This window comes from Myxine glutinosa, chromosome 1 (genome assembly GCF_964187855.1).
Source record: "Myxine glutinosa chromosome 1, kmMyxGlut1.1, whole genome shotgun sequence".
NCBI lineage: Eukaryota > Metazoa > Chordata > Myxini > Myxiniformes > Myxinidae > Myxine > Myxine glutinosa.
Genome location: NC_136261.1, coordinates 26,021,492 through 26,044,422, shown reverse-complemented (window position 1 = coordinate 26,044,422; position 22,931 = coordinate 26,021,492). Strand labels below are relative to the sequence as shown.

Sequence of the window (22,931 nt, the reverse complement as noted above, 5' to 3'; positions counted from 1 at the left end):
TTATGCATTGCGGTGGACACGAAAGCACTGACGTGGTGACATCACCCCGCACACCAAGTGGGGATGGGCCACGCCAGGGAGAGAGGTGTGGCCTCACGATATACACGGGGCGCGCAGCCCTGAGCAGCTTAGTGCTGCAGTTTGAGTACTTTCAATAAAGACTCTTTTATGAACCGCGTTGTCCGCTTGCTCCTTGCGTAAGCATTAGCGCGCGCAGCATCGCGCTTTAGCATTATGTTTTCCACTCTGTCAAAGCGCCTTTGGGCTTCTTGAAAAGCGCTATACAAAATAAATGAATTATTATTATTATTATTATTAAATGTGCAGACGGAATCTTTCCATTTGTCTTCTTGTCTGGCGGCTTCTTCAAGGACAAATTAAGCTGTGTGCTAAAACATTGCAGCACTTGACCAACAAAAATGCAGAAAATCTCCCTCCAGGTTATGAAGCAAATCATTTGATGGGAAAACAGATCCGATTTCTTACCTCCACGGGAGGAAATGTTTTCCTGCAGGATTTCTCAAAAAGTTAACAAATTTGAACCAAACTTGCTGGATAGCTTATGGGGCGAGGACCAAGTGATTAAATGCTGGTGACGATTGGGATCTTTTAACAGAAATAAAAAAAATAAGAAAAGGGAAAACAGCGGCTGATGCCAACCTCAACATCATGGATGATACACATTGTTTTTAATAATGGATGAAAAGATTCATTGAATAGTTTTATCAAGTGTCCTTTGCTAAATGACAAATGTGAGCAGAGAGAGAACCAAGAAAAGTTGCCAGATTGAGATGCGTAATACGCAACAAATTTCTGTTGCACATGTAACAATATTTCAGCGATTCAAGCATTTAATATTCTGAACAGTTAAAAAAAATTTGGCCCATAAGCTTTAGTGATTACCAAATAAATAAAAATATGGTAATATATAATAGTAACTCACTCACTATACTGAACTTTGACAACTTGTAAAAAATTTCAAGCCAGGCTAATAGTCTGATTGTAACACAACATAACGCAGTAAAATGCAATAGATCATAAAAATAATTGGCAGACAGGTCTAATTTTCCGACATTAATAAGGATTAAAATAAATGGAAAATTGTTCATGGAAGTTTATTCCTGAAAATAGAGTCTGAAGTGTAACACATGTAACATGCAATTGCCCTTTTGCACCCTCCGCTCTTTCCGTGGTTTGTCCGCCCCAGGTTTCTATAGGGCTCTCACGTTCCACCATGAACTCCCTTACAATGAGACTATCTAAATCCAGGATCACTGCTCACCTCTACTCATTTGCTCCTCTTATTTTTTTCCTGCCTGTGGAACCAACTTTACATCCTCTTCAATCTCATTCTTCCCTCCAGATCAAGACAGCTGTTCACCACCATCTCAGATCATCACCCATCCAAAACCATGATATTTTCTGCCCCACCATCCAAATTTCAAGTTTTTCCATCCTGAGAGTTTGCTTCTGTATCCATCTTATCCACCTCCTGATTCCTCCCATACCCATCATTCCTCCCCACGCCCATTATTTGTTCAAGTTTCCCTTTATTTGTCCTCCAATATTTGGCCCCCCACCCCCCACCCGTTTCTGCTGTTCCTTGTGTTCTCGCTATTCCACGAGCCTCGACTTTGTATCCACAAAAAATTCCGCACATTAACCACCAACCATCGAGTCATAAATGACTTTTGCAGGAAAGAAAAAAAATCATACAAATGAGTTTTATTCGTATTTTAACGTTTACAATATTGTACAGTGTTACATAAAATCTACTACAAAGTATTTTTAGTTGTATTTTGTACGTATGTGAACAAACAAGGGAACCATCACCAATACAACGCATAGCCACAGCGAGCCGTGTCTGGGACAATTTGCGCAGGGAAGCAGCGACAGCGGCAGGTGTGGGGTTGTGGAATGTGTGGGGGAAGATCAGAGGAGGGGTGGGAGTGGGGCATCAGTTGTAGATGAGGGTGGTTCGGGGCCTGGGTAGGTGCACGTGCGGTTGACGGAGAGGACGGGTAACCAACCACAGCCGAGCAGATGGCTCAGTAGTGCGGTTCAGCTGTTGAAGGAAACACGGCTACAACTGTGGCAGCGAGTTACATTCGCCCAAGCAAAGGAAGTGCATCGTGGAGGGAGAGGCAGACATACAAAGATTGCCGAGTGGAGGACAAGGCAGGACAATGACCCAAGCTGAGCATCCACACACACACACACGCGTGCACACGCGCACGCACGCACACACACACACACACACACACACACACACACACACACGCACACGCACACACACACACACACACACACACACACACACACGTAACAGGGAGCCTCGTCTGTGCAGTGAGAATCCGCAAGGTGCGACTTGGTTGCACACTTAGTAGGCGCAAAGTAAACTGCGCTGGAGGAACGGTGTGGAGGACCCTTTGCCATACTAGATTATGGGTAACATGATTACAATTATTTATAGTAGATCATACACACCTGGTCATACTCCAAATTTGAGTGGAGTTTTTCACATAGCCCTAACTGGTGGCAAATATTGGCCAATCGTTTCCAAAACTGGAGAGCAAGTGAGGCACATAAAGAGCAGCAGTTTTAAAATAACATGATCAGAGGATTACACACACACCTCCAGATAAAGAGCACATTTCAAATTCATAATTGAGAGTCAGGAAGTAAGACTTTCAGAGGTGGCAGAGAGAGGGAGAGAAAGAGAAAAGGAAAAGAAAGAGAGAAAATTAAAGAAATGTCACAGACAGGAAACCGAGCAAAAGGAGGAAGTGCAGTGCATTTCACACTTAAAAAAAAAAAATGTACAGTTTGCAGATCTCTTGCTTTCAAGATTTTTTTTTTTCAACCTTGAAGGCCACACTTCAAGCCCATATATCGTTTGCTTGTAAAGCAGAGCACTAATTGTGTGACAACCTGCACTGCCCTAATATAGCATGACTGAAGCGCAATTAAATTATGATGGCGGAAAAACTTTCAACGTGATGGACGAGAAAATACAAAAAGAAAAGAAACAAAGAAACAACAAAAAGGAGTGAAATTCTTTGACGACGTGAACGCTGCATGAGAACCAGGAAGCAGATTGCTCTGTCTCACTCCCTTTCATATTTAATTGTTTATACACAACTTCAAGATGAACCTCAACAAAAAAAAAACACGTCAACAAAAAACAGGTGCACGACCTCTCCCACCCTGATTCGTCGGCCACTCCCTTCGTACCTCCCTTTACCACCTAAAATATAACTCAAACCCAAACGCCCCTCTCTGATAAATCATGAAATTCAACTTCCACCAATTCGTTGCCGGACACCATTGATACTCAAAGATTAACCCCTCGTATATCTTCGAATGATCCACATTCTTCACCGTTCACGTACCTCACTTGATCCCATCCTCCCCCTTTCCCAATTACTGCTGGCCCATAAAAATGTCCTTCTCACCCCAGTCTCAACTACACCCGGCTTTGCCGAGCCAAAAGTCGAGGGCACGGCAAGTAAGACGAGCGCCCACGTTTTAGAGCTCAGCTGTTAATGAAGAACATACTTCCTGCACAACATACTTGCGTGCAAGTTGAGTGGGAGGGAGTGAGGGGGAGCCATCTATTTGCAGATGAGTCCAGTGTTTAAGCAAGACAAACTTCATATGGGAAAGCATGAGTTAAGGTAGAATGAGGGGTGCAATTAAGCAAGGAAACAAAGGGCTGTCGCTGAGGCTCACGGGGCGACTGTAGACCTGGACCTGCAGAGAAACCGAGCCAGGGCAAGGAGGAGGACCAGGGGCCGAACTGCCAGCAAGCTTAAAATTCGGCAAACTCCATGGCACACTTTTCGGTGGAAGAGATTCTGATATCTTCCTCTTCATAATCATCAAAATTACTATGATCTCCAGGACCTTTGCACTTGGGGACAAATGGAGCTTCAACCTGCATGTGGAAGGAAAACGGAAAGACAAAATTGGTGGAAAGCATTTGTGACAGCAATAAAGTGAGCAATTTGCTTAATTTATTGGAAAACTATCGTACACCTGAATTCTTCAACAATTCAATTTCCCTTCGAACCATTAGGTCCATAAACTTGTTCAAACAAAGTCCTGAGCTTCAAACAATTTTGAGTTTGGCTGTCCAAAAAGAACAAGAAGAACAAGAACTAGATATCTGCGATCACAACGCGATCGCCAAAGATAAGAAGCCTCCCCTGACCGAGGGGCTTACCATTGGCGATCGCCCACAACTTACCCTTGGCCCGCGATCCAATGATGCCCATATTATTTTCGAATCACCATATTACCTTGACTTTCAATTTCTAGGGATAGAGTGTAAATAAAGACATTCTATCCATAAAACTCAATATCATGAAAATTGGAGAAAAATTATTAAAGTTATGATCAAAAAAGTGCTTTTTGTTAATGAAGCCACAATTCGAACAAAGTAGGTGAAGGGCACGAATCAATTATGAGGTGGTGCACAATTTCAATGCAGGTATGCTATGATTCAAGAACATATTGGAAGGCCAAGATATATGTGTGTGTGTGTGTGTGTGTGTGTGTATGTATATATATATTTCATATTTATATGAAATACACACACACACACACACACACACACACACACACACACACACACACACACACACACACACACACACACACACACACACACACACACACACACACACACACACACACACACAGAAGTGTGACGGGGAAGTGAATATATATATAAAAATAAACTCAACATCAAAAGAAACATCAAATCTTAAGGACACATTTGAAATCCTCCACGCAAAAATGAAAAATATTTGAACACAGGTAAAGTTCAGCTATCTTTACGAAGCACGTGTCAATAAACAAGGTCACAAAAAAGCAAAACGCATGAACATCACAAGGGGTGGTGCAACAAAGGTCACAGCACTGCAACACAAAGGCACACACCTGAATAGTCAAAACAAAATGACACAGGAATGGACACAACACTCCTAACAGTCAAGGACAGAATGACAGCAGTCCTCAATATCGTGTGTGTCCTCTCTGAGCTGTGATGCAGGCTGTACACCTCCGACGCATGCTCTGTACCAGGCGTCTGACGCGGTCCTGGGGAAGTCTGTCCCACTCCTGCAAGCCTTGAATGAGCATTTGCCGATTGACAGCCGTTGATCTCCTCGTTGCAAGACGTCGACCAAACTCATCCCATAAATGCTCAATGGGATTGAGGTCAGGGGAATAAGGCATCCAAGGCATCCCTTTAACACCCCATTCCTGGAGGAAGTTTGTGGTCAGGCGAGCAGCATGGGGTCGAGCGTTGTCCTGCTGGAAAACTGCGATGTCAGGATGAGCCTGGAGAAATTGCAGCCGATAAGGTCTCAAAACTTCATTGACATAACGCTGACTTGTGAGATTGCCAGCGACGACGACCAGAGGTGTCCTGAAACGGGTGGAAATGCCGGCCCATACCATCACACTGGGTCTTCCCCAACGATTGATCTGGCGAATACAGCATGATGCATACCTTTCCCCACCTCTGCACCATACCCGTTGACGCCCATCAGCAGCATGGAGGCAAAATCTGGACTCGTCACTGAACAAGACTGCACTCCACTGTTGCTGTGTCCAGCGGCGATGCTGCAGACACCATCTAGTCTGTTCCGCGGATGAACTGCGTTCAACACTGGACCTCTGCAAGGACATCAAGCCACCAGGCCCCAACTTCTCGAGCGCCTCCGCGCAGTAGAGCCACTGATGCGGTTGTTGTGGCGACCTTTTGTCACTGCAGCTGTTTGCGTCGCAGGGCGGAAACGATCACGAAGATGCTGCAGCACAATCCAGCGGTCTTGGTTTGGTGGAGTTGCCCGTGGTCTTCCTCTTCATGGACCATCATTCACAGTAAAGCCTGGCCAGGTTGGAAATTGCAGGCTGTGAGCAACCAAGACGTTGGGCAATTGCTCACTGGCTTACACCAGCCTCAAGCATCCCAATTGCTCTTAAATGTTGTTCATATGTCAGGCGTGACATCTGAATTTTCTTGTTGTTTTCCTTGCCAGAAGCCTCTAGAGTGACTATAGACAGCAGTAAATGAATGTCTAACCACGAGAACTGAAGGATTTCATTACGAGCGTCATTATTTACAGGGAAAGATCCCTATACAGAACCACTCAAGCATGCCATTGTTGATCAACCAGGTGATTGAAGTGAAGTTTCCGTTACATAATCAGCCATTACAATTGAAGAAACGTAAACTGAGTGCACTACTATTTGTAGCTGAGATGGAAGTGCTGGCTCGGAACGTAAAGGAGGGTTTACCGTGGGAGTTGTTGTATGCCGATGATCTGGTGTTAATTGCAGAAAGTATGGATGGACTGAAGGAGAAGATGACCAAGTGGAAGGAATGTATGGGGACAAAAGGTCTGAAGGTGAATATCGGAAAAACGAAGGTGATGGCAAGTGGTAAAGCATGTGGTGAGGTGGAAAGAACTGGGAAGTGGCCATGTGCTGTGTGCAGGAAGGGTGTCGGAGTGAATTCCATTCAATGTAAAATGTGCGCTGAGTGGGTTCATCAAAAATGTAGTGGTTTGAGAGGGTCATTAACCAGTGTGGCAGCGACATTCAAGTGTAAGGTGTGCACAGAGGGAGCTGCAGATGGAGGAAATGTTGAGTTGGATCTTGGAGACGGCGTGAAGCTGGAAGGTGTGAAAACATTTTGTTACCTCGGAGACATGCTGAATGGAGAACGTGGATCAGACTCGGCAAAGGTTGCTCGAGTGAGATGTGCATGGAAGACGTTTCGGGAACTGAGTGGCGTGCTGACGAGGAGGGGAGTGCCCTTGAAGCTGAAGGGAAAGGTGTATGCTGCATGTGTGAAAAGTGTTATGATTTATGGGAGTGAGACATGGGTAATGAACATAGAGCAGCAACGAAGGCTGGAAAGGGTGGAAATGCGAATGGTTCGGTGGATGTGTGGAGTATCGTTGAGAGAGAGGAAGACAAATGATGAATTGCGAAAGATGATGGGAATAGAGCCTGTGATGAATGCTGTGAAGAGGACCAGGTTGAGATGGTTTGGTCATGTGTTGAGGAAGGATGAAAGTGCCTGGTTGAGAAGAGTGATGGAAATGAATGTAGAAGGAAGTAGAGGACGGGGAAGACCGAGAAAGACTTGGCTAAAGATGGTCGAAGAAGAAATGCGGGCAAGGGGGTTAACAAGGGGAGATGCAGAAAATAGGGCAAAATGGAGAACATTGTCATGGGGACCGCAAGGCTAACCCCCGCTCTTGCAGGGAAAATGGCCTTAAAATGCCTGTTGTTGTTGTTGTTGTATATACAGTCACGTGAAAAAGTAAGTACACCACATGTAAAGTTTTGACTTTTTCAACATATACACAAAGAATTAAGTTAAGCACCCCCCCCGTTTTTTTACAACCTCGCACATTACATGTTTGTTGTCGTCAAACCAGTGTAATATACCCATGATATTGCTATATTTTCTGGAGAAGTGATATTATGGTCACATAAAAACATAACAATCATGCCGTTTTCAATATTTTATTCTGAATAATTTAAGGTGAAATTTTTTGGGAATTTTAGGCATATTTTCACCTCAATTTAAGTATGGAGCTATAGGTCCATCACGGACAGTGTGGATGACGTTTATGTTTTCTAACGTACAGTCATTGTTCTGAGAAGACCTCTAGCGATCTTTGCGTCAATAACGTGTGTAGGACCCACGTGATCGGATCACTGACTCAACCCTACGTCTCATAGACCCTGTAAGCCGTCGTATGCGTTGCTGTGGCAGGTTGTTCCATTCCCGATGTAATGCACGTTCCAATTCATCCAGATTGGCTATTGGCTACGTTTGGGACATGTTGGGACGACAAATTGCGAAGATGGTCCCTCCAATAGCCAATCTGGATGAATTGGAACGTGCATTACATCGGGAATGGAACAACCTGCCACAGCAACGCATACGACGGCTTACAGGGTCTATGAGACGTAGGGTTGAGTCAGTGATCCGATCACGTGGGTCCTACACACGTTATTGACGCAAAGATCGCTAGAGGTCTTCTCAGAACAATGACTGTACGTTAGAAAACATAAACGTCATCCACACTGTCCGTGATGGACCTATAGCTCCATACTTAAATTGAGGTGAAAATATGCCTAAAATTCCCAAAAAATTTCACCTTAAATTATTCAGAATAAAATATTGAAAACGGCATGATTGTTATGTTTTTATGTGACCATAATATCACTTCTCCAGAAAATATAGCAATATCATGGGTATATTACACTGTTTTGACGACAACAAACTTGTAATGTGCGAGGTTGTAAAAAAACGGGGGGGGTGCTAAACTTAATTATTTGTGTATATTTCAAGACACAGCTATTTGATCTTCATGTCAACAATATTGATAGATAAAGGTGATATAACATAACAAATATCATGAAACGTTTACATTTTGTAGTCCATTATATAATTTAAATAAACATAAATGCAAATTTCACATCTGGAAAAAGTAAGTACACCCTTGGCTCTAATAGGTGGTATTGCCCCCTTTGGCAGAAACAACCTCAAGTTGGCGTTTCTTTTAACTGTCTACCAGTCTCTGACATCGACTGGGAGAAATTTTGCCCACTCCTCCATGCAGAATTCTTTCAGCTGTGCGATGTTTGAGGGGTTTCTTGCATGCACAGCTAGTTTCAAATCCCCCCACAGGATCTCGATGGGATTTAGATCCGGGCTTGACTTGGCCATTCACTTGACTTGACTTGGCCATTCCAGAACCATCCATTTCTTTCTTTTCAGCCATTCCTTGGTGGATTTACTGGTATGTTTAGGGTCATTGTCATGTTGCAAGGTCCACCTTCGGTTGAGCTTCAACTTTCCGACAGATGGCCTCACATTATCCTCAAGCACCCTCTGGTATAATGAAGAATTCATTGTGGATTATATGATGGTGAGCTGCCCAGGCCCTGATGTAGCAAAGCTGCCCCAAACCTTAATATTTCCACCACCATGCTTTACAGTTGGTATCAGGTTCTTGTGGTCAAATGCTGTCTTTGGTTTTCGACAAACATGTCTTCTGGTACTGTGGCCAAATAGCTCTACCTTTGACTCATCTGTCCAGAGCACATTGTTGCAGAAGTGCTGGTCTTTGCCTAGTGTTCATTGGCAAACTTTAGTCTTGCCCTGATGTTATTTCTGGACAGCAAAGGTTTCCTCCTGGCACACCTCCCATGTGGATCAATTTTGTGCAGCCTCTTTCTAATGGTAGACTCGTGCACTTTGACATAAACAGTGGCAAGAGCTACCTGTAGGTCCTGTGATGACATTCTGGGGTTCTTAGAGACTTCTTTCAGCATCTTGCGGTCTGCTCTCGGGCTGAACTTGCTGGGGCGGCCTGGCCTGAACAAGTTGGCAGTTGTTTGGAATCTTCTCCACTTGTAGATGATCTTCCGGACAGTCGAATGATTGATTTCAAATTGTTTGGAGATCTTTTTAAATCCCTTCCTAGACTCGTTGGCATCTATAACCTTTTTTCTGAAGGCCTCAGAGAGCTCTTTTGATCTAGGCATGGTGACGCCACACACTTCAACAACAAAGAGGAAACCAAACGAAATGTCTGAGGTTTAAATAAGACAGGTTCCTCCAAGATCCTCTCTAACGATGTTCGAATCATTTGCACCTGAGCTGGTGCACCTGATTCTAATTTTAGGTATTTGAAGTAGTGATAACTGTCGGGGTGTACTTACTTTTTCCACATGCGAAATTTGCATTTATGTTTATTTAAATTATACAATGGACTACAAAATATAAATGTTTCATGATATTTGTTATATTATATCACCTTTATCTATCAATATTGTTGAAATGAAGTTCAAATAGCTGTATGTTGAAGAAGTCAAAACTTTACACGGGGTGTACTTACTTTTTCACGTGACTGTATGTATGTATGTATGTATGTATGTATGTCTGTATGTATGTATGTGTATGTATGTGTGTGTGTGTGTGTGTGTGTGTGTATGTATATATATATATATATATATATATATATATATATATATATATATATATATATATATAAAGTTCAAGGAGTGGCAGAAGACGAAGGGTACGGGAGCAGAAACAGCAGAGCATGAAAGTTATAAGGCAGCCAGGAAGGCTGCAAAGAAAGAGGTAGCAAAGGCGCAGGAGGCATGTAGGAAAATGTTCGGAGAACGCTTGGATTCGGAAGAGGGTCAGAGAGCGGTATTCAGGATTGCAAAGCAGATAGCGAAAGAGAGGTGTGATGTGATGGGGGTGAGCTGCTTGAAGGATGAAGTGGGACAAATCGTTGTCGACCCAGATGGAATTAAAGGAAGATGGAAAAGCTATATGGAAATGCTGTTGAATACAGAGAATGAATGGGATGGCAACATAGAGAGTAACCCAGTTTTAGGACCGGCAGAGAAGATAACTGAGAAGGAAGTTGAGGAAGCGATAAAAGCAATGAAGGGTAGAAAAGCGGGAGGGCCGACGGGAGTTGTGGGAGATATGTTGAAGGCAGCAGGAAGTTGGGGTGTGAAGAGAATGACAGAGATCTGTAATCTGGTGGTGAAAGAAGGCCGCATTCCAGTGGCTTGGGAACTGAGTACCCTCGTCCCTCTATACAAGGGGAAAGGTGACCCTCTGGAGTGTGGCTCGTACCGAGCGATAACGTTATTGGAGCATGGAATGAAGGTATTGGAAAGGGTGTTGGAGAGGAGGATAAGGAAGAAAGTGAAGATCGACGAAATGCATGTAGTGAAATCGTATTCGTACTGAACCCGGGGTGATGCTCGCTGCTCGTTGACACCGCTAGGGGCGTGACTATAAGACCCGCTGCTGCGGACGGTGCTCCGAGACTTCTCCTGTGACATGTTACATCTGGTAGACTCGCTAACGGTACGCCTGCATAGAATATCCAGCTTGCTTGCATTGAATGATATGAATGGACCCATGTGACGTCACATCGTATACTTATTGTATTTTCTACTTTACAGGATGATGTCATGATCTAAATGCAATTAAACCAAACCGTTGGACTAAAGTTGTGTGGACCTGATTGGTTTTACACAACACTTAATTGCATTTAAGATCTACAGACATGGCTGGCAATAAGACGCTGACGGTGTCCGTATTCAGCGCCGACCCACAAGCCACGGATGGAGGCTTGCAGCTGAAGCACTGGCTCCGACAATTGGAGAATCTTTTTGATGAGCCTGAGACCGCTCCGACGGCTGCCGCGAAGCTAGCAACTCTCCATTCAAAAATCGACTACCGGGTATACAACGCTATCGCTCAATGCGCGACGTATGATCTTTCCATCGCGGAGCTCAAACGGCTATACATAAAGGAAAAAAGCCCGGTGTATGCACGATATTTGCTGCAAACGCGACGTCAGCAACCCAACGAGGCAATGGACCATTACGCCCAGGAGCTCCGGCAGCTTTTGCTGGACAGCGTCAGGGAGCCACGGACTCCCGCGCAGGCTCAGGATGATCGTCTTTTAGATGCCTTCGTTGCAGGGGTCTCCTCCCAGGAACTAAGGCTCAAACTCTTGGAGAAGACCGACCTGACCTTCGCTACGGCACTCGAGCAAGGTACAGTGTACACCGAAGCGCGGATGCAATCGAACACCTATGATCGCACGCGCCTCGTGGCGGGCACCACACTACACGCCCGGCCAGAGAGTGCTACCGCCGAGGACGCGGATCCGCTCGCTGAACTCCGGGATGCTCCAGAGGATGACCCAGCCCTGACGGCTGCCGTTACGACCAGACCCAAGGCCTTACGCGGGGCCGCATGCTTTTTTTGTGGGGGCCCACGTCATGCCCGGGTCGTGTGTCCGGCACGAGACGCTATATGTCATTTGTGCTCGCAAAAGGGTCATTACGCGAAAGTGTGCAGGAAAACGGCACGCGGCTCGCGGCTCATTGACTCGTGCGGGCGCGGCGACCTTGAATGGGCTCATTGCGGAGCCCGCGAGCCGAGCCCGACACCCGGCGCCTTACCCGACTTCGAAGGGGAGGGCCCCTCTCTGCGGGCCCCTGGGCGCTCAGACGTCCTTGGCGGGCGTCACCGGACAGCCACCATCGTCTCATCCTCCATCGGGCACAAAGGACGTGTCCTTGACCAATCTCCGGGCCACGCAAGGGGCTTTGAAGCCACGCCAAGCCCCAGCGGAACGTTCTCCTCGAGTCGTCCACGAGCTAACGGCGGCCCACGCCCAGACAAAGGAGATTTCAAAGACTACGGAGGCCTTTTGCTGCCAAAAATGTCAAAAGGCGATTTCGAATACTACGGAAGCCTTTTTCTGCCAAAATTGTCAAAAGGCGATTTCAAATACTACGGAGGCCTTTTCCCGTCAGAATTGTCAGTTTTTGAATCGCGAAACACTGGAATGCTTGGGAAAGCCCTCTGATGACGATAATGGATTTCCCATGGACAACACAGACTCCGGCCACAACCGCAAAACTGCTGCTGGCGTAGGATCCACCCGCGAGGCTGGACCGACCCATTCGGGGGCTCAGTCCCGCTCCCAGCTGCCTCGTCTGGCCTGGCTCAAGCCCTTATTCCCTCATGGTCGAAGGCCATTGTGTTCGGGCCTTGGTGGATACAGGATCTACGGATAGTTTTATCGACCAGCGACTTGTGCTCAGGCATGGATGGCGGATCTGGAGGTCTACGAGACGGATCTTCATGGCTTCCCAGGGCTTCGACTCAGCACGAAGGGGGAATGCCGATTGAAACTCGTGCTAAAGGGACGGGTTTTCCCTGATGTACACCTTATGGTTTTACCCGCATTATGTGCTGATATTCTGTTAGGACACGATTTTCTTAAGCTGCATGGACGTCTGGTAATGGAGTTTGGTGGGCCTGACACTCTTGTTGTGGGGGCTGACGACGCGCTTGCGGTGTGCGCCCTAGTGCAAATGGACGTCCAGCCGCTTTCGCTGTTCCCCAATCTAACCTCCGACCTGCACCGCTGTCGCGGTAAAATCCCGACGCTACTCTCGCGCTGACATGCAATTCATTGCGGACGAAACGGCTCAGCTCTTGAAAGACGGCATCATAGAACCTAGTAGGTCGCCGTGGCGCGCCCAGGTCTTGGTGGTGCGCAGCGAGGCCCATCGCAGACGTATGGTAATCGACTATTCCCAAACGATTAATCGCTTTACACAGCTGGATGCCTACCCCCTTCCGGGGATGGACGCGCTAGTGCAACAGGTGTCCCAGTATTCGGTCTATAGCACTCTCGATCTCCGTAGTGCGTACCACCAGATCCCTATCTCTAGGGCGGATCGTATCTATACCGCATTTGAGTCGGGGCAGCGGTTGTACCAATTACGCGACTGCCTTTTGGGGTAACGAACGGGGTTGCTTGTTTCCAGAGGGCCATGGATGACCTCGTTGCGCGGGAGCACTTAACCGATGTTTTCGTCTACCTCGATAATCTTACGGTTTGTGTATATGACCAAGGGCACCATGATGCTAATCTGAAGCGCTTCCTTGAGGTCGCGCAGCGGTATCACTTAACTATGAACGAGAGTAAGTGCCAATACTCCCTACGCACGATAGATCTTCTGGGGTACAACCGTGACCCATGGCTCTGTCGCTCCAGATAAGGAGCGTCTGCGACCTTTGCTCGACATGGCCCCTCCCTGCGATCGGGCGTCCCTGAGCGCGCCCTAGGCTGTTCGCCCATTACTCCAATGGGTGCAAAGTTTTTCCGCGAAACTTCGCCCCCTTGTGGCCTGCGACACCTTTCCCCTGAGTCCGGCCGCATTGACGGCCTTTGACGGCCTTAAGGCCGACATCGCCCGAGCCGCCGTGGCGACGATCGACGAGAGCGGCTCGTTCGTCCTCGAAAGTGACGCCTCGGATCAGGCCATCGCGGCGACCCTCTCCCAAGGGGGGCGTCCCGTGGCTTTCTTTTCTCGGACTCTTACCACCGCTGAGCGGAGACACTCGTCCGTTGAAAAGGAAGCGTATGCGATCGTCGAGTCTATTCGGCGATGGCGCCCGTACTTACTCGGGCGGAGCTTCCAAATCATCACGGACCAGCAAAGCGTTGCGTTCATGTACGACACCTTACATGCCCAGCGCATTAAGAACGAGAAAATCACTCGCTGGCGTATCAAACTCGCCGACTTCTGTTACACCATCAAATATCGCCCGGGGAAGGATAACCGGGCCGCCGATGCCTTATCACGCCCAGCTACATGTGCCGGTATCACCTCTTTGGAGGGCCTACGGGTGCTGCATGCCACTGCGGGCCATCCCGGCGTAACGCGTTTCGCTCATTTTGTGCGGAGTGGGAATCTCCCATACTCGATTGACGATATCCGCCGTATCTGTCGCGACTGCGCTATCTGCGCGGAAATCAAACCGCGTTTCTATAACCCTCCCATGGGGACTCTGGTGAAGGCTACACGCCCGTGGGAACGCTTGGCGATGGATTTCAAGGGCCCATTGCCGGTGTCGAGCGGCTCTCGCTATCTGCTCACTATCGTAGATGAGTACTCGCGATTCCCCTTTGCTTACACGTGCGGGGATATGTCGGCTGCCACGGTTATTCGGTGCCTGCAGAATTTGTTTTCTATGTTCGGGTATCCGGCCTACGTGCATACCGATCGGGGTGCGGTCTTCTTGTCTCAGGAGGTGCGCGGCTATCTGCTTCAAAATAACATTGCGTCTAGTTACACCACGCCGTACAGACCCCAGGCTAATGGGCAGATCGAACGCTTCAACGGGATTATCTGGAGGGCTGTCATGCTCCACCTCCGGACCCTCGGCCGGGGCCTCGATAAATGGGCTTGGTCGCTACCTGCGGCGTTGAACTCGATCAGGGCTCTCCTGAGGGTTTACCGTGGGAGTTGTTGTATGCAGATGATCTGGTGTTGATTGCGGAAAGTATGGATGGACTGAAGGAAAAGATGAACACGTGGAAGGAATGTATGGAGACAAAAGGTCTGAAGGTGAATATCGGAAAGACGAAGGTGATGGCAAGTGGTAAAGCATGTGGTGAGGTGGAAAGAACTGGGAAGTGGCCCTGTGCTGTGTGTAGGAAGGGTGTCGGAGTGAACTCCATTCAGTGTACAATGTGCGCTGAGTGGGTTCATCAAAAATGTAGTGGTCTGAGAGGGTCATTAACCAGTGTGGCAGCTACATTCAAATGTAAGGTGTGCACAGAGGGAGCTGCAGATGGAGGAAATGTTGAGTTGGATCTTGGAGATGGCGTGAAGCTGGAAGGTGTGAAAACATTTTGCTACCTCGGAGACATGCTGAATGGAGAAGGTGGATCAGACTCGGCAACGGTTGCTCGAGTGAGATGTGCATGGAAGAAGTTTCGGGAATTGAGTGGCGTGCTGATGATGAGGGGAGTGTCGTTGAAGCTGAAGGGAAAGGTGTATGCTGCATGTGTGAGAAGTGTTATGATTTATGGGAGCGAGACATGGGTAATGAACGTAGAGCAGCAACGAAGGTTGGAAAGGGTGGAAATGCGAATGGTTCGACGGATGTGCGGAGTATCGTTGAGAGAGAGGAAGACAAATGATAAATTGCGAAAGATGATGGGAATAGAGCCTGTGATTGATGCTGTGAAGAGGAACAGGTTGAGATGGTTTGGTCATGTGTTGAGGAAGGATGAAAGTGACTGGTTGAGAAGAGTGATGGAAATGAATGTAGAAGGAAGTAGAAGACGGGGAAGACCGAGAAAGACTTGGCTAAAGATGGTGGAAGAAGAAATGCGGGCAAGGGGGTTAACAAGGAGAGATGCAGAAAATAGGGCAAAATGGAGAAGATTGTCATGGGGACCGCAAGGCTAACCCCCGCTCTAGCAGGGAAAATGGCCTTTTAAAATGCATGTTGTTGTTGTTGTTGTGTGTATATATATATATATATGTATGTGTGTGTGTATATATATATATATATATATATATATATATATATGTGTGTGTGTGTGTGTGTGTGTGTGTGTGTGTGTGTGTGTGTGTGTGTGTGTGTGTGTGTGTGTGTGTGTGTGTGTGTGTGTGTGTGTGTGTGTGTGTGTATATATATATATATATATATATATATATATATATATATATATATAGTTGCGGATTTGAGAATCCTTTGTTTGTAAATATGACCCTCTAGTAGTAATTCTTGTAAACACCTCCGTTTTGTGTGTAAAGGTCAAAGGTCGTCCCCTTAGTTAATCCATCGCATGCACGTCGAAAATCATTTACCCTTCTAAATAGTTATTTATTATTCTATGTTAGGTTAAGGCTCTGTTTCCCACTAGTTACCTTCGCAAAAGCGGAAGGTTATGTTTTGATCGCTGTGTATTTATTTGTATGTCTGTGTGTGTGTGTGTATGTTATTCGCATAACTCAAAAAGTATTCAACCGAATTGCATGAAATTTGGTGGGATGATTGGTTATTATACGGGACACATTTGATTAGATTTTGGGAGCAATCGGGTCAAAGGTCAAGGTCAAGGTCACGAAAAGGTCAAAATCGTATTTTTACCAAGTACAGAACAGTAGCTGCGGCGAAGGTATGCGCTCTACCGAGTGCCCGTTCTAGTTGACTCTGCATTGCACCAAATGACATAAGCTAGTTCCCTTTTCAAGTTTCCCCCAATCATCTATTCGAAGTGCCATTGCATTGGGCGGTTTTCTTCAACCCAAACTCCATTACACACGCGGTCAGCTCGGAGAAGAAAGGCGTGTCTCCACCTCGTCATGAGAAGGAGGAGTGAGCCAGCCCCCGATCAACCAACCAAGGATGAGGGGTTTGGCCTGAGAGGGCGGAGAGAGAGCGTTCGAGGAGGTTCGCGAAAGTTCCATGGGCGTGGTTATATAACCCGTCGCCCGGAGCCTCCCACCGCAGTCCACCGGAGCCCAGTTCAGAGAGTTCAGTTGAGGAGGAGAGAGTGAGTTCTGGAGAGGAAAGCAAATGAGAATCGGCACGCCCTGCTCGCGATACCAACCAGCACTCTGAAGAACAACCAGTGTGGGCACGCAAACCTCGACGTGCCGCGGTCTTCGGATCTCCCTGTCGCCCGTTCTGTGAACCAGAGTGCGAGGAGTCGGAGCTGTCACCTCCAGCCCTGCCGTTTGCACGGACCTGAACCTTCTCATCCCTCCACCCATTCCTGCCATTCCATCCTTTTGTGTACGTGAGTTTGTTTTGTGTGTCTTGTCCCTGGGGTATAAGTAAGCCTGTATAGATAAGTAGAATTGCACTGTGTCTTCTCCTTCTGTCATTATTTTCGTTTCTTTCCTTCTCCTTGGTTTCTTTGGTTTTGTACATAATTAGTAATAATAAATCCTGTTATTTCCTACCTTCGTCTTCTTCTTCATGCTCGTCCGATCGTCTTTGTGATTTCCCCATTGAATACCTGTGGCACGATTTGGCCAACGTTTAGAATCGGGTCTAGTTTTTGTTAATGGTTTGAGCCGCGGGCTGCTAATCCGCTCGGCAAATAACATCTTGTCCGCGGTCTCGAACGAGGTTGCCCCCCTGCCTTGTGGAGCGGGGTAGCTTCAGGAGCGGAGACGGCCAGTGAAAGTAAAAGGGGGATTAACCCCCCTCTTGCTAAGGGGAAGAGCCGTACTCCGTTTCCGTAACAATATATATATATATATATACATATATATATATATATATATACATATATATATATATATATATATATATATATATATATATATATATATATATATATATATATATATATATATATATACACACACAACCTAATGCTGTCTGTCTCACTCTGAAACAAAGAAACACTCCTTAGAGAGAGAGAAAAAAAAGTAAAAGTTGCTTTAAATTAATCCAGGCTACAGGAAAATTATGTTTTTCAATCATACAAAAGATTGAACCCGGGCAGTGTATCGGCAACACCTCCAATTTTATGAGCTCTTTCAACCAGCACAAGAATAACAGGTTTCCATTTTTATATTGTGGTATTTTTACTCTGGGCTTCTGCATGTTTAAAATAAAATGCAAGTATCACCTTTGCAATATATACTGATCAAAAGAAACTTATCACTTTCATTTTTTGAAATGTGCAGCTTTACAAACACATTTCTTCATAATGGCTGATTATTATGTAACGGGAACTTCACTTCAATCACCTGGCTGATCAACAATGGCATGCTTGAGTGGTTCTGTATAGGGATCTTTCCCTTTAAATAATGACCCTCAAAATGAAAACCTTCAGTTCTCATGGTTAGACATTCATTTACTGCTGTCTGTCATCACTCGAGAGGCTTCTGACAGGGAAAAGAACAAGAAAATTCAGATGCCACACCTGACATCTGAACAATGTTTAAGGGCAATTGGGATGCTTGAGGCTGGTGTCAGCCAGCGAACAATTGCCCATCGTCTTGGTTGCTCACAGCCTGCAATTTCCAACCTGGCCAGGCATTACGGTGAAACTGGACCTGTGAATGATGGCCCACGAAGAGGAAGACCACAAGTAACCACACCAAACCAAGACCGCTGAATTGTGTTGCAGCATCTTCGTGATCGTTTCCGCCCTGCGACGCAAACAGCTGCAGTGACAAAAGGTCGCCACAACAACCGCACCAGTGTCTCTACTGTGCGGAGGCGTTTGAGAAGTCGGGGCCTGGTGGCAAGACGTCCTTGCAGAGGTCCAGTGTTGAACGCAGTGCATCAGCGGAACAGACTAAGATGGTGTCTGCAGCATCGCCGCTGGACAGTGGACACAGCAACAGTGGAGTGCAGTCTTGTTCAGCGACGAGTCCAGATTTTGCCTCCATGCTGATGATGGGTGTCAACGGGTATGGCGCAGAGGTGGGGAAAGGTATGCATCATGCTGTATGCACCAGATCAATCGTTGGGGAGGACCCAGTGTAATGGTATGGGCCGGCATTTCCACCCGTTTCAGGACACCTCTGGTCGTCATCAAAGGCGTTCTCACTAGTCAGTGTTATGTCAATGAAGTTTTGAGACCTCATCTGCTGCCATTTCTCCAGGCTCATCATGACATCGCAGTTTTCCAGCAGGACAACGCTCGACCCCTAGCTGCTCGCTCGCCTGACCACCAACTTCCTCCAGGAACAGGGTGTTGAAGTGATGCCTTGGATGCCTTATTCCCCTGACGTCAATCCCATTGAGCATTTATGGGATGAGCTTGGTCGACGTCTTGCATCAAGGAGATCAACAGCTGTCGATCGGCAAATGCTCATTCAAGGCTTGCAGAAGGAGTGGGACAGACTTCCCCAGGACCACATCAGACGCCTGGTACAGAGCATGCGTCGGAGGTGTACAGCCTGCATCACAGCTCAGTGAGGACACACACGATATTGAGGACTGCTGTCATTCTGTCCTTGACTGTTATGAGTGTTGTGTCCATTCCTGTGTCATTTTGTTTTGACTGCATTCAGGTGCGTGCCTTTGTGTTGCAGTGCTGTGACTTTTGTTGCACCACGCCTTGTGATGTTCCTGCTTTTTGCTTTTTTGTGATTGAGGCAACCTCTTGTTTATTGACATGTGTTTCGTAAAGATAGCTGAACTTCACCTGTGTTCAAATATTTTTCATTTTTGCGTGGAGGATTTCAAATGAGTGTCCTTCTAAAGATTCGATAGGTTTCTTTTGATGTTGAGTTTAGAAACTTGGGTAAGAGTATGAACAAAATACAAGGTTAAATTTCAACCATCCCTATATTGTATCATGGCAGGAAGATCAGGCAATGGCACCTTGCGCTGGTAGATTGCAATCCAGTCAGTCGTAGAAAACCACTTATGGTTCTTGATGTCGTTGACAGCATTTTTCAGGTTGCCGTATCGCTTAGTGATATCCACCTGGAGCAGGTTCCGCAGCAGATCTTTTAGATCTGAACTGAAGTGTGATGGGAAGCGCACCTATGAGCAGACAGCAAAAATCAATGGTGAAAATTCCATCAAATTCTCAAATAAATCAAGTTTTGGAAATGAGGATATCACAATTTACATCTAAAAGGCAGGATAGCAAAAATGATACTGAAGAAACATTTTGTTAGGCCATCATTCAAAGAAAAGAACAAGAGTGATCCTTTAAACAAGCAACAGGGATATAAAATATTAATAATTTAATTAATAATCAACTAATAATTAATTAATCAATTGATAATAAAAGAAAATAAAAAGAAAATAAAGAATAAAATAAAATAATAATAAATAAATAATAAAATAAATAAATAAACTTTAAAAAATACATTTTTAAAATAATAATTTACCATAATTAATAATTCATTAATTTAAATGCATATTCATTAACAGTCACAATGTTTAAAATGACCGTTATCAGGCTTGTCTGGTGTAGATCTGATACATATAAATTTGGATTTTATCAGCATGTAAAATTGTGCTGTAGGTATGGATGTGTATTCGGGGTAGATGTTATGGAAAAATAATAGCACAGAAAATGTTGCTGAATTGCTAAAGGAAATGTAACACCAGACTTGAACGTATATCGATTTTCATAAAACATGGATTTTATGAGAAATGAAGAAGGATGGAAAATGGAAATGAACAAATCAGATTGTGCAATGGATCAAGTTGGTTGATTTATTAGTTACTAGGACGTGCCCGTACGTGGGTGCCCGTTCCTTGCCAAAAAAAAAAAAAAAAATGTCTTCGCCCATGCATGCATGGGCGTGCCCATGGGCCCATGGGCGTGCCCGTAAGTGCGTGATGTGACCGTACAATGAATGTATCGTCCCGACGCCGCAGCTCGGATGGCGCTGCAGTTAATCGGGCCTGTATCGGCAGAGTTATTATAAACGTGTACTACAATCGATCGTACCTTACAACAATCAACACAGATTGCAACGTCAAATAAATGAACACGCTCTCAAATGTGCCGTCCGAGGCAGCGTCTGCTCGCCACGTTCAGCATCAGTACGTCGTCACTATGACTATCCGTAAGTCCGGAAGTGACGTCCTCATTTGACTGTCCGGAAGGTCGCATATCGCAGTTACGATGAATCGCAAATTAGTTTTAATTAGTTTTAAAACATAGTTTAACGCCAACATAGCGCCAACATAGTTTGCCAACGTGAAATAAATGAATACGCTCTCAAATGTGCCGTCCGAGGCAGAGTCTGTTCGCCACGTTCGGCACACGTGATAGCTCGCTGCTCTCTGATTGGTTGAATCGTTTTTTGGACATAGCTCGGTAACTACTTCTCCGATTAATATGAAACCTTGAAAAGGCACATCCTCAGGTCCCCAGCAATATACCTGGCAAGTTTCAAGTATATCGGACCCGTGGTTGTCGAGAAACAGCGGTCACAGGCACACAGACACACACACATACACACACACATACACACACACATACACACACACACACAGAGATTACTGGAATTATAGATAGATTAACATAATATAAATAATGGGAAAAATCTGATTGAGTGACATTTTGGTAATGGTATAAAATCTCACGGGAGAAATAATAAATGGGAATATTCAGCCACTACTGTGAGCTTTTCGACGGAATGTATTGTGAATCTCAAACCAAGGGACAAACACGAACGCGCTGTTACGTAGCTTAAAAAATCAGAAGGTGATGTTACATGTACCTGCAATATATATTTCAATAACTTGGGACACATATTTGCATACTGGTGTTATTGGTACTCACTAGTTGCATAGAAATGGAGACAAGAAACAGCTATAGGGGAGTAACACTTCTTTGGATAGTTTCTATAACATACAAGGGGTCTGAATAAGCAGTGGTTTGTACACGTGGTTCACCAAATGAAGCTGTGGAATTTAAACAAAGTCGCTGGCTAAACAGGAGAATGGAGAGTGAATAACAGAAGGAGAATGGAGAGTGAATAATTTTTAGATGATGGGTAAATTAAGTGAGATATTACTAAGACTCTTAAGAGTTAATATTTTTCCTTATGGAAGTTGGTAGACAGATTCAAAACAATGAATCTATAAATGAATATGATAGGTATAACATCCTCAATTTGTTCTAATGAATTAATTATGGAAAATTGAATTAATTTATGGCAGTGGAATGTTAACAGCAGTCTGAAATGTCCTGAGAGTGTGCATCTATATAATCAGAAATTCCAGATTTTATATCTGGTGGAGGTCTCATGTGGAAATATAATTGCTTGGTAGATAAAAAGATACTGCATGTAAACAGCAACTTCTACGGCCATAAAGGCCAAACAAATTGGGAAAAACTGTAATTGGATACGTAATATACAGATGAGCATTTGGCAAATAAAAATGGCATTTATTGAATATATATATATATATATATATATATATATATATATATATATATATATATATATATATATATATACAGTGGAACCTTGACTTACGAGTGCCCCAACTTACGAGTTTTTCGAGATACGGGCCGTCGCTCGGGCGGTTTATTGCTTTGAGATGCGAGCCGAGATTTGAGTTACGAGCTTTCGCCACCCGGTCACGTGGTTATCTTTCCGTGAAAGTACAGTATCTGTCGTATATCGCTGCATTTTTGTTTTCGCATGTTTCTTTATTTTGAGTTTACGCCGCCAGGTGGGTTCCGGTCACGTGGTTATCTTGACGTGCACGTACAGTATCTCTGTCGTATAGCGCTGCATTTTTGTTTTCGCATGTTTCTTTATTTTGAGTTTACGCCGCCAGGTGGGTTCCGGTCACGTGGTTATCTTGACGTGCACGTACAGTATCTCTGCCGTCAACTTGTTCAGAGTGCCGGCGATAGCTCGCCTTCTCTTTGTGGAAAACACGGTACTGAGAAGAAGAAGAGGATGATGTGCTTGGATATAAAACACGCAATCGTCGAAAAACATGAGCGAGGTGCCGAGGAGGACGTATATAACAGCAGAGGAGAAGAGCATGCCAGGCCACAACTTGTTCAGAGTGCCGGCCATAG

General features: G+C 45.4%; 1 protein-coding gene across 2 annotated transcripts in view; it reads right to left on the bottom strand.

Moving 5' to 3' along the window:
* Window positions 1-1,708: 1,708 nt before the first annotated feature.
* Window positions 1,709-22,931, bottom strand: part of LOC137421925 (cAMP-dependent protein kinase catalytic subunit alpha) — a 117,721-nt gene continuing 96,498 nt past the window's right edge. For both annotated transcript variants that reach the window (XM_068108516.2, XM_068108525.2), the window contains exons 9-10: window positions 19,748-19,912; window positions 1,709-3,937 (exon numbers count right to left, since the gene is read on the bottom strand). In XM_068108516.2, coding sequence (XP_067964617.1) covers window positions 3,812-3,937; window positions 19,748-19,912 — 291 coding nt within the window. In that variant the 3' untranslated portion in view covers window positions 1,709-3,811. The remainder of the gene's footprint in view (window positions 3,938-19,747; window positions 19,913-22,931) is intronic.